Raw genomic sequence first — 13,049 nt, 5'->3', positions numbered from 1 at the left:
CTTATCACTGATAATTTCATCTCTGCTTATGAATGTTTGCATTTCATGAAGACAAAGAAATTGAAGAGGAATAGATTTTGTGCTTTGAAGCTGGATATGATGAAGGTGTATGACCGTCTTGAGTGGTCTTACTTGAAGGCAGTCATGCTGAAGCTTGGGATTAGTGCTAGTTTCACTGAGACAGTCATGAGATGTGTCACATCAGTGTCTTTTGCTGTGATGTTCAATGGTGGGAAGCTTGACGAGCTCAAGCCATCACGAGGTATCCGGCAGGGGGACCCAATTTCCCCATATCTTTTTTTGCTAGCAGCTGAGGGCCTGTCATGTTTACTCAAATCCCTCAACCATGATGATAGCATCCCAGGAATTCAAGTGGCCCCAAATGCTCCCCAGGTGAATCATCTCCTGTTTGCGGATGATAGTTTATTGTTCTTTCATGCTACCCCATCTATGGCCACCAGGGTTGATTTGCTTTTGCAGAGGTACTGTGCAGCTTCTGGACAGCGCATAAACAAGGAGAAGTCCTCTATTTTCTTTAGCAAGGGCTGCCCTGAGAACTTGAGGGAAGAGGTCAAAGTGGTGCTTGATGTTCAGAATGAGAAACTGTCCGAAAAGTATCTTGGGCTCCCTTCTGATGTGGGGCGAGCTAAGGAGGGCTCCTTCAAATTCCTTAAGGATAAAATCTGGAAACAAGTGCAGGAATGGATGGAAAAAACTCTTTCAGTGGGGGGTAAGGAGGTTCTTATTAAGTCGGTGGCCCAAGCTATCCCAACATACTCTATGGCATGTTTCAAACTGCCACGGGGTTTGTGCCAACATATAAACGGCCTGCTTCGGAAATTCTGGTGGGGTTCTAAAAAGGGAGAAAGGAAGACAGCCTGGGTGTCGTGGGAGGTCATGTCACAGCCGAAGTTTATGGGCGGGATGGGCTTCCGCGATATTGAGCTTTTTAACCTAGCGTTCTTGGCTCGTCAGGCGTGGCGACTCCTGCAAGAACCTGAGACCTTGAGCGCTCGGATCTTGAAGGCGGTGTACTATCCTACTTGCACGGTTCTGGAGGCGGAGATGGGCAAGTCCCCGTCGCAAGTTTGGCGGTCAATCATTGAAGGCAGGGACACCTTGAAGCTTGGTATAATAAAGAGAATTGGAACAGGAGAAGATACAGAGATTTGGCACGACAACTGGATCCCCCGGGACTTCAAGCTCCGGCCAGTGTGTGCCAAGACAAACAACCCGCCGGTGATGGTGTCTGAGCTAATTGATCAAACTACACTAGCATGGAACAGCAACATGCTGGATACTCACTTCTATGCGATGGACAAAGAAGCAATTCAGAATATACCTATCAGTTCGAGGGCACAAGCTGACTTCTGGGCGTGGCACTATGAGAAGAAAGGGGTGTTTACGGTGAGGTCAGCATACCGCTTGTTAGCAGCAACAAAACAACAACGTACTGACTGGTTAGAGCATAAGGACACTCTGATGTGGGGGCTGTTCACAAGTCATGGTCCAAGATTTGGAATCCACAAGTACTATCTAAAATCCGCGTTTTTGCTTGGCGCCTAGCTAAAATGTCTTTGCCAACAGGGGACGTCCGGAAGAAGAGATCCATGGCGGACACGGCCGAGTGCTCGATTTGCCATGCGGCCGTTGATAATTGGAGACACTCACTATTCGAATGTCATATGGCCAAATGTGTGTGGGCACTTGCGGACGAGGAGGTAACAGAAGTGATCATTTCAAACAGGGCGGAGGATGCTAAGCTGTGGCTGTTTTGGCTAATGGATACCTTACCTACGGTGGAACTTACCCGAGTTCTGGTGACTATGTGGGCTATTTGGTGGGCCCGGAGGCAAGCCATACATGATGATCAATTCCAGAGTCCTATGAGTACTCATTGCTTTGTCAATAAATTTTTGGAGGAGCTGGAGATGGTAGCAGATCAGCGCCCCAACGCCCAAGGATATGCTAGAGACCTGCATGTGAATGCCCAAGAAGCACAGGAGGCTAGAACTAGTGCGTGTGCTTTTCCTGCACCTTCCGCTGCTAGTTGGCTCCCTCCACAAGAGAGTGATGCAAAATTGAATGTGGATGGAGGCATATCCAGGAGAGGCGATCGAGGGGTTGCAGCTGTTATATGCCGAGACAAGACTGGCCAGTACTTGGGGGCTTCGGCGATGGTTTTTGACGGTCTCGTCGACCCGGCGACTCTTGAAGCCCGAACGTGCAGTGAAGCACTGGCGCTAGCATCAGACCTAAACCTCCAGTCTATTTGTGTGGCGTCTGACTGCGCAGAGGTGGTCGCAAATCTGGAGACTGGAGATCCGTGCCGCTACTCTATGATTTGTGAGGAGTTCAGAGCACAAAAAGTTTCTTTTGATTGTATTCGAGTAGTTCATGAGAGGAGGATTCATAATGCTGAGGCCCATTCGTTGGCCAAAGCGGCCTCCTCTCTCCCTTCTGGGCGCCACGTGTGGCTAGATGTTTTGCCCAATATCATCTGTATTCCGTCAAAACTTGATACTTAATAAAGTTTTACAGATGCTAAAAAAAACATGTGAGTTTTTTTTTTGAGCTTCATACATGTGAGTTTCGTTTGTAGTTTCCAATAGCGAATGAAATGTTCGCGTGAGGCAACCAGATATTAGGTTCCAAAAATATAAACATATGATATTTTGCTTAAACATCCTTGAGCATACTAAGGGGCCCGTTGGAACCACATGAAATTCACAATATTTTCAGAGATTTGTTTTCCCCGTAGGAATATTGCTATCTTTTGCCACCACATGAAGAATGAATAGCATTCCACAGGACAGGAGTAGCACTTTCCACGGGAATCCTGTAATCTACTCCAACCGCATGTTTGCCCGGAAGCCCGAGGTGAGCAATTGAAAATTCAACTCATGAATTATGCTAGTTGAGTGCTCTTCAACAGAAAAAATGTTAATTATTTGATCGTCGCTAAACAATGAACCCTAACCGTGAGATGCACTCTGCTCCACCAACCAAAGGTTTTTATTCCTGCACTTCAGGAGTCCTAGGTTTTAGAGTCCCGCAGTTTTTCTACTGTGCAACCAGCTAAACTCCAATACATCTTCCTTTCCTCTGTTTTCTAAACCCATGGACCAAGAAGAACCTCAATGATAATAGTTCACACAGGGCACTACAAGAGCACATCTGAGAGGCAGAACAGATTAAGTTTTGAACAGGTATGCCCAGTTTGGGCACTCTACAGGTAGGTTTACAATTCCTGTTGACTCATCCACCTCTAGGTTCATATGACTCGATCGAATGCATGACCACCACAACGATCTCATCAAAGTAGTGAAATATGACCACAGCTACCTAGTCAGTTAATATGTGGTGGTTCTACAATCGGTACCGACAGTAAAACCCTCGCTGCCTAATTTAACCCGGCCATTTGATAAGTCAAATGAAAGTCTAACCAAGCTGACCTATATGTGACGCACATAACAAAATGCAGATCAAACAACTAGGTACTACAGCAGCGGCAGTAGTTGATACCATTCTAAATCCGCAAATAAGATGGCATCATTAACAAACAGTATCCACAACTCCAGAAATGTTGGTGAGTACTTCCACATACATGTGGCTCATAACAAATTTAAACCTACTGCAGTCCCAAGTAATCACCCGATACACCACTAATATATCAAGTTGTCAACGTGACATGAAAATGTGCCCAACACGTGAAAAAAACAAACATTTTATCATCTAAGCATAGAAAGGTCTACATCATTTGAATGTCTGAAATAAACTGACAGATCAAAAAATCAAGTTTGTATGACACAGTTTGGTGTATCGAAATGGATGATTCCATACCATACCATGCAATCTTTATGATTACCGACAGTTAAACAAGAAATATAGACGCAACAATGGGCTTTGAGCACCCAAATGATTAAATCTTTTTCAGCAGTAGTAACATACCAGAAGAAATTATAAACGTGCAACATTTTGCTTAAACATCCTTGTGTACATTGAATGGTCTTAGTTCACACAGGATACTACAAGAGCACATCTAAAAGGCGGAATAAAGATGAAGCTAACAAACAGGTATCATGTGCCTAACACACGGAAAACAAAAAGAAGACTAGTTACGAGTTAAACACACTAATGTCGTTCCTATAAATGTAGCATTTTATCGTCTAAACATAGAAAGGTCTACAACATTTTAATGTCTGAAACAAAGGACCGACAGATTCCTTGATATCCATCAAGTACAACAAAAATTTAAGTTTGCATGCATGTGACAGGGTTTGGTGTATCGAAATGGATGATTCCATACCCTACAATGTAGTCTCTATGGTTACAGAAAATTAAACAGGAAATATAGACACAAGAGTCAGCTTAAGAGTAACGAAATGATTATATCATTTTTAGCAGAAGTAAACATATCCCGAACAAGAGTTGGCCTGTGGCTAGTCTACAGGTAAGTTTTGAAGTCCATCGGGATTCCCTACATGTAGGTTCAGAATCTCTAACAGGGCATCTACCTCAGGACTCCTATGACTGAAATGCATGACTACCACTGTTACAACATCAAAGTATTGAACAATGGCCACAGTTATGTGCGTCCAATTAGTTCATATGCAATGGCTCTGCAATCGTGCGGACAGTATGAACACTCGTTGCCTATATTAACCCGATCATTTGATGAGTCGTGTCTCAAATGAAAGTCCAATCAAGTTGACCTAGATGTGACACAGGCAACAAAATGCATATCACAGAACTCCAAGCACTAACAGCAGTAGTAGTTGATACAACTCTAGATATGAAAATAAAGATGGCATCACAAAAAAAAAAAACATATACACAGCTTCCAAAACGGTAGCTGATAAAATTTTAAAACCTAATCATCCAAATTGGAAACTATTAGGCTATTACAGTTCTAACAACCGTCGGATGCACATCACTAATATATCAAGGTACCATGAGCATGTGGCCGACACATAAAAAATGCAGGACTAGTTACAAGTTAAGCACAGTAAAATTTTGTTCCTATAAATGTGACATTTAACATTTTCTCGTCTAAACATAGAACAGTCTGCATCATTTTAATGTCTGAAACAACGAACCAACAGATCATTTCATGTTCATTAAGTACAACAACTGGAAGTATTTCATCAAGCTAAGAACAAAGTACGATGTAAATAAAATGTATGGAGATATGAATTCCTCTTCAGGCAGTGATGGGTGTCCCAGATCAATGGAAAATCATTAGTTGAGCGCATTTAGTCACGCACCAGTCTGGGATATGTTTTTCCATCAGCCTCACGGGTCACGGCATTGCTGTGAACCCACCATCGAACACAAAGCCGCGGTATACACCATCACCATATCCAGGAACACCATCCACCCAGTCCCACTTGCCGCCGCTGCTCCCTACGTCGTCCTCCTCCCACATTGCCAGCTTCCCGCGAACGCGCTTTCCACCAAACCACACCTTGCCATCACCCCCAAACACCTTTACCTTGTTGTTGCCGCCGGCAACAGGGGCGGGCATGGCGCTTCCCTGTGCAGCAGCCTCACACAGGCCAGTGAAGCATCGGTACATATTGGGCGGCATGCGCCCAGCCTCGTCCCACTCCATGGTGGCCAGATCCAGCCGGAGGATGAGCACCGTGGAGCAGGGCGCATCAAGGGCGAAGGACGACCTGAGACCACCGATCATAAGGACGCGGCGGCCGCCCGCGCCGGCCAGCAGGCGGGGGCGCTTGAGGATCTCGAAGACGTCGCCCCAGGAGGCGCGCTCCACGGGCGCCCAGCCGCCGGTGAGCCTGGCGAGCGGGCAGGAGAAGAGCTTCCACTGGCTGCGCCAGGGGGTACCGACGTCGCAGAGCGCGAAGACGGCGCGGGCGCCTGCGGCCAGGATGGGGCTCCGCGGCTTGGAGGGGAGCGAGAGGGGGTGCTTCATCCACTTGCCAGATCCCTCGGACGGGGAGTAGGAGAGCGCGGCGAGCTCGGTGAGGACGAGCACGATGCCGCCGGGCCCCGCGAGGACGGTGCCGTGGCGCGCCCAGGCGGATCCGAGCGGGGGCAGGAGGCGGTAGGTGCCCGCCAGGGGGTTGCAGACGGCGAGCGCCTTGGGCGGGTGGGCTGCGGCGGGCGACGAGGACGACGAGGAGGAGGAGGAGGGGAGGGGCGCGGGGGAGGGGGAGGGGGAGTGGCCGGTCTCGATCCAGAGGTAGAGGAGCGAGGCGGAGGAGGCGACGGGGGAGAAGGCCTGGTGCGGGAGGAAGGAGGTGAAGGGGAGGCGGAGCCAGCAGCGGCGGTCGGGGTCGAAGGCGTGGAGGCAGCCCCCGCCCTCGGGCCGCGGGTGGCGGAGCAGCAGCAGGCGGAGCGCGGGGAGCAGCGCGAGGAACGGCCCCGTGAGGGTCTCCCGGAAGAGGCGCGACACGGGGCGGCACGCCACCGCGTCCCGCAGCGGCAGCCGCAGCAGCACGTTCCGCAGCGCGTCGGGCGGCAGGCAGTGGATCGGCGCCGCCGCCGCCTCGTCGTCGTCGGAGCCGGCCATGGTCGCCGGCGGTGGGTGGGGCGAGGCGAGGAGGCGGAGGAGGAGGAGATGGGGGGAGGGGGAGAAGAGTGGTATATCGGGAAGGAAATCCGGGGGGCGGAGGGGCGTTCTCGTCATTTCCCCTGACGTGGAGTACAATACACCACGGCCGGGCCCACCGGAACCGCCGCCCGGCTCGAGTGCATGCCAGTGGGGTCCGTCGAGGCCAGAGGACGTCTGCCGCCGTGTCGGGCCCACTGCCAGGCAGACGTGGGAGGAGGTACGGGTAGGCGCGGCGGTGCGTCCAGGAGCCGTTACGACTGCCGCGGGTACGTGGGGTACGTTTGGTGCGGTGGATGACGCGTGGGCCCGGGTGCTTGTGGGACGTACGCGGCATCGGCGGGGTAGGTGTGCAGTCGGGTGCGGGTGGTTAGCGGCGGTGATATGAAGCGCCTTTGCCTGCCGGGTGGGGCGAGAATCATTCCGCGGGCCCACACGGCCGTTGAGATCGATAGGAAATACGACTGGTTCTTTATTTTTTTAGAAACAAAAACAATAGTATTCCCTTATTTTTTTATACAAGACCACAAACTCATATTACAGATATCAAGGTAAAAGTTAATGTCTTCTAAGTCAATGTCACAAGCCAGCTTGTCTTCTTGTTTGCCGTGTAAATTAATGTGTATTCTTCTCTTTCATGCATATCAAGCCAACCCTCCCACTCCCGCATGCATGCAAGGGATAGTTTAATGTCTTTCTTTGCTAGTACTATAAGGCAAACATCATTAATATTTCATGGGTTAGTGTTACTCCCTCTTTTCCGGTTTATAGGGCTTATCTCAAAATTTTAGTTTTTTCCATTTTATAAGGCTCAATTTGGTTGTTCCCCATCACATGTTTAGATTCCAAGGTGCACTAAATCATTGCATGCAAGTATTAAGAGAAAATTGATCAATGCATGTACTTTATGCATGCATGCATTGCAATTAATACATTGGTAAACATAATTTTTTAAGGAAAACAAGAGCATTAATTGGGTATTTTTGCAAACTACAAAAAATATCCCACCACTCACCATCTACCTTGGTTGGTGAGATTTTTGAATTAAGCCCTATAAACCGGAAAGGATGAAGTAATGACATTGTATATCTGCAAATTGTTATTTTGATAGTGGCCTTGTATATAAAAATGAAAGGAGTATGCAGTTTTCTTTATGGGTACCAAAAACAAAGAGGACGAGTCCGCGGCCCAAAACTCTAATCGGGTCATCTCACCGGCCCGCAGACCATTTTTTTTTACTTTTCATGTTCTTCTTCTTCATTCCTTTTCTCCCCCGGAAGTGGGGCTATTTATTCATCAACAACCAAGATGGAGTTCATCGCCACCCGGGAGGTCGATGTTCTCTAAAGCAAGTCTCGCCGACATAGACAAAAAACAAATCATCGTGGTTCTTGCACGCCGGAAATGAGCGATTGGAGCATATCTACCCCAAAATGCACATCTCGGGAGGGCATGTGCCACAATGTTGGAGCTTCAGCAAACATGGATGGCACGATCTGATCCTCGTCTTGAAGCTCGGAGGAAATCAACAAGAGGTTCAATGTTCCAATGTCCATGATTCCAAAGGCTTTCATTTCGCCCTGGCAACATCTGCGGAAGTTCTTTGATCTACGAAAAGGAAACATTATGTCAAGCTAGAGCACGAATCGAGTGAGATGCAAGAAGCATCGCCTGGGTGCCGGCCTGCAACACGGAGACAATAGATAAGGAAATTGACTTAATGAAGACGTGTTTTATAGTTTTTGAGTAATATTCCTAGGGTAGCGATAACCTTCACCTAGAAAGAGTTAAGTTTGCATCTAAAAAGGCTCATGGTTCCGCATGAAAAGAAAGTAAAAGGCAGGACAAGGACGTGATTACTGATATCTTTCGAAACTACAGAAGAAGAGGTTTGGTGGCAAAATAGATTTGCATGACTAGCCAATATTTTGTGTGGAAGGGGAAATCGTTACGAGCTTTCCAAATGACCGAAATCAAGTCGATTAATTTTTAGTTTAGTTAGTGAAAAGGATAAAACAACACATCAATAATGGAAACCTTGTTGTATCCCTCGGGACCCCGATGAGGAGCTAAAGGTAGAATTTATATTCCCGTCAAGTTCTATCGACCACTGATACAACTCTATGGACACCGACGTTCGCTTTATCTAGAACAAGTAATAAAACTAGTTTGCGAGAAAAAAAATAGAAGTATTTTATACGAATAAAACTAGGAGTAATTTATAAGATAATAAAAATTAATTGTTTAGTAGAAAACTTTTTGTAGAACGATGAGAAAGATTGTCCATAGTCAATTGAATATAGCATGATACATAGTAGGGCATTTTGGAGACCGAGCTGCATGGAGCCTTTATTTCGAAAAATTCAAAATTCAAAATTTTAGTTTCAAAAAATTCTGAAAAAATACACATGTATGCAAGGATGTAAAGTGTATGTGTGAAATTTTTCAGGATGAAATACCTTGTATTGCGAGCTGCACAAAAAAAACCATGGACTTTAAAGATGAATGGTATATATGCTAAAAAGCCCCAGATTTGCCTTTTTTGTGTGGCTCACATTTTAATGTATTTCGACCTGAAAATTTGCACAGATGTACATTATGTATCTAGGTATATGTGTATTTATTTTCAGAATGTTTTGAAACTAAAAAGTTTGAATTTTGAAGTTTTCAATAAAGGCCTCCATGGAGCTCGGTCTTCGTTTGGCATTTTCGCATGATAGATACTTATCATATGCAATGAGGGAGAGGCATACGCTAACATACTTTCCATACTTGAATCATATACACACATGATTGGAACTCTAGCAAATATCACAACTACTAAAGCGCATTAAGGTAAAACCCAACCATATCATTAAGTAACAAGTTCCCGTTACTCCCATATGCAACAATCCCCTTACTTGGTTTAAGCTTTTGTCACCCTCACAACCCACTATATGCGAATTATTAACGTATTGCAACACCCTACAACGGTAATCCCACACGCTTGCGCGAAATAGAGGGCACCATAGGACAGCACCATATTATCATACAACTCATATCAATCACACCATACCACAATTACCCCGTAGAACAAAATGAATCTACTCAAACAGCATAGGATGGCCACACATCATTGGATAATAATGTGTGGCATAAAGCACCATGCTTAAGTAGAGATTACAATGAGAATAGAGAGGTTACACCGCTGCATAAAGGGGGAGAAAGTTGGTGATGACGGTAACGAAGTTGTTGGTGTAGATCACTGTCACGATGATCCCCCCGGCGGCGCTCCGGCGCCACCGGCAGAGAGGGGGGGAGGGTTTCCCCTCTGGTCCTTGTCCGCCATGGCTCCCGGAGGGCAGGAATCCCTCCGAGATTGGATCTCTCTCCTTGTTTCTCTTTTGTTTCGCGTATGTTTTTAGAGCCCCTTCACCATTTCTTATATTTCCGGAGATCTGTAACTCCGTTTGCGCTGAAATGTTTAGGGGATTTTCTCCGGAAATTATCTTTCTTGCGGAGAAAGAAGGGCTCCAACCAACCTACGAGGTGACCACAAGACATCAGGGCACGCCCTACCCCACCAGGGTGTGCCCTGTTGTCTTGTGGGGCCCTCGGGCACCGACTTGCGTTGATTCTCTTTCCCAAAACTGACATATATTCCAAAAAAATATCTGTAAAATTTTATCACAGTTGGACTCCGTTTGATATGGATTTTCTGCGAAACGAAAAACAGGCACAAACAGGAACTGGCACTAGGCACTGGATCAATATATTAGTCCCAAAAATAATATAAAGTATTGCCAAAAGTATGTGAAAGTTGTAAAATAATGGCATGAAACAATCAAAAATTATAGATACAATGAAGACGTATCAAGGATCTCCGAAGAAATTTGATGCTTTCACCAGTCATCTCCTGCACCATCTATTAGGAATGGGATGCAACGCACGCAAAGAAAGATAAGCATGTTGTCCCATGAACCCATAGTTGGGTGAAGCCAAGTGAGGATGTGATCAAAATTCACTCGATGGTGCATTTAGCCAGGAAGAACGTTGTGGTGGTTGTGATTGCCTTGCAAGAGACATTGAGGGGGTGTGTTGATTGTTGTAGTTAGACACATTGAGCATGCCAGTGCGGGTATTCAAACTAATGCAATAACACCAATAGAAGCCCAAAATATTGCCGACCAGATGGGCACGGGAAAAGTCGCCTTCGACATGAACTGCAACACCCTCAAGCAAGCGACTAACATTGATGGTTTCGATCATGCACCTCTAGGAGTTGTGGTCAGGAAGCAAAGGTTCCACTTACGACTAGATTTCATTAATGGTAGTGTGGAGTATTGCCCTCATGAATGTAACATATCAGCTCATGAGCTAGCATCATTGTGTGCTGGCCAGGTTCACAGAACTCATATATTGTGGCTAACGAATTGGTCAGGTATTGTACAATATTTGGTGGTGCCTGTCAAAAAAGAGTTTCATGGATATAGTCATGGCAGCACTCTTTCAACCTATTGGCCAAAGTTTTATTGATTATTTTATAGACAACTTCTGGAGACTCGCAGGGTGAAAGTCATGTAAGCACTCTTTCAACCTAAAGCATACGGAGCTCTTTGGATATTATTAGCGAGAGCTTAAATATCACTAAGCACATAATTATGAAAAAATAGAGTTTCTATATCACCACGTGAACCAAATGCCTTTGAGATCATTTTCATATATAAAAATGAAGTAAGCTTGGTCATATATTTTTTCGTGATTGTCAATAAGATGGATTCTTGTTTACAATTTTGCAATAGGAAAGGAGAAGGGTGATTTCATAATTCATGGTTCTAAGTAGCGGGCTAGAACGCTGATGTAGCGGTTTTCAACCCAAAATTCTACAATATCATGTTTATTACTCCTCGAATCCAGGTATTCCTATTATTGCGGTAACCAACGACACTTTAGGCTTAGCACAATAACATATATATCACCTCCACTCCATGTTAGCGGGAACATGCGAGAGCAGCATCAATCTTCTATTAGCATAGTAGGCCCAAAATGACGATATAAATAACAAGAACATGTGAAAATTAAAATAAGCTACACCCCATTCAAAATCCAAAACCCACAATCTTTTGCGTCTGCCCGTGGCAGCTGCTTGATTGGGATAAGTAACTAGCTGCTTGAGTGGGATAAGTAACTGGTGGGTTGTTCCTTCTCCTTCGAGTCTCTCCCTGCCAAGCTCCAACGTCCCACAATGTCCCATCTAGGCAAGTGGATCTTCAGTTATGCCCTTTAGATTCTCGTATCTTGTCTTTTCAGGTGAACGAAAATCAAGTGACATTCTTCGGTAGTCTAGTTATTAGCTCATCGTGTGAGTTAAACGTAGTAGTTTGTGTATGCAAAAAACATTGTACTTGTGCCTACTACACTAGAAGTTAATTACTACTTGTAAAATAATATCCGGGCTTGAGTTGTGGTCATGGACATGTATTGATGCTTCACATTGCCATCTTTTTCCTATGTTGTTTAAGAGTGACACCTTCTTTGTATTGATTTATTTGTCATTTTCTCATTTTGACACTGACCCGCAAAAGGAATAGCACATTGAATCCGTGAAAACCATTTTGGCTCAGTTTCAGCATGGATAGAACTCAAGTTACAATTGCAAAGAATATTCTGGATTTGCTCCATTTATTCAAGGAACCTACAAGGTTAGTAGCTCTAACATGGAATAGTTTATTACAAGAGCTACATCAAGCAAATTGGACACCTTTTGGAAGTCATTTTTTCTACCAGCAACTCGTCTCAAATTTGAAGGTCCTTTCAGAATTAACCATGGCAAGTTGAGTGATAGACGTAATTGGTACATGATCACTAAGAATGGTATGTAAATCAACACTAAAGTATTAGGAAAGACATTGCACCACTCTATATTGGCAAAAGAATGGTCAAGACACTTGTAAGTAGGATTCGAGGAAACATTTATGGTACACTAGGTGTAAGTTGGACCATGAGATCAGATCTTATAGCTAGACATAAGAAAGGACCCCCTCACCATCCCGAGCTATAGGCATCATCTCTAACCTGTATGCACCATGTTCTCAGTCAATGGATCTTTGGAAAGCAAGCAAGGGATATGGGCGTTGGACATTGAGATTAGTGACATCACTGGGAGGTTAAGGGGTTAGGGTTCATAGCAAGGTTGTTTGGAGTAGAACCAGTGCTCTCTAGGCTTAGAGGTAAAGCCGACTAGATGTGAATTGCCAACGTAGTGCAATTTTTCATGCAATGTGTCGATGCCAAGCACGAGAAGGGAGGAATAACCATCGGGAAGAAGTTAGTATGAAGTAGGATGCCGATGAGCATTTAGGAGTGTTGACATGGAAGAGAACATAATGGCGACTCGATGTGAGAATCTCGAAATGCATGCAGAGGGGTAAATAAAGGTGGGCGGGAGTTAAGGTCTAAATAGTCAACCGCACATGGTATCAAAAGTAGTAAT

The 13,049-nt window shown here is 45.3% G+C and overlaps 1 protein-coding gene across 1 annotated transcript; it reads right to left on the bottom strand.

The window, feature by feature from the left end:
* Positions 1 to 4,999: 4,999 nt before the first annotated feature.
* LOC119357230 (SKP1-interacting partner 15-like) lies at positions 5,000 to 6,593 on the bottom strand. The gene has a single exon (XM_037624223.1). It carries the CDS (start codon positions 6,536 to 6,538, stop codon positions 5,303 to 5,305), a length of 1,236 nt encoding a protein of 411 aa, XP_037480120.1. The 5' UTR covers positions 6,539 to 6,593; the 3' UTR covers positions 5,000 to 5,302.
* Between the last annotated feature and the right edge of the window lie 6,456 nt (positions 6,594 to 13,049).

Source organism: Triticum dicoccoides, chromosome 2A (assembly GCF_002162155.2).
Source record: "Triticum dicoccoides isolate Atlit2015 ecotype Zavitan chromosome 2A, WEW_v2.0, whole genome shotgun sequence".
NCBI classification, from domain to species: Eukaryota; Viridiplantae; Streptophyta; class Magnoliopsida; order Poales; family Poaceae; genus Triticum; species Triticum dicoccoides.
The sequence above is the reverse complement of the archived record's forward strand: the minus strand, read 5'-3'. Positions and strand labels throughout refer to the sequence as shown.

What these genes read in the sequence shown, in the direction of transcription:
- LOC119357230 (XM_037624223.1), bottom strand. Translation starts at nt 6,538, where the DNA reads ATGGCCGGCTCCGACGACGACGAGGCGGCGGCGGCGCCGATCCACTGC.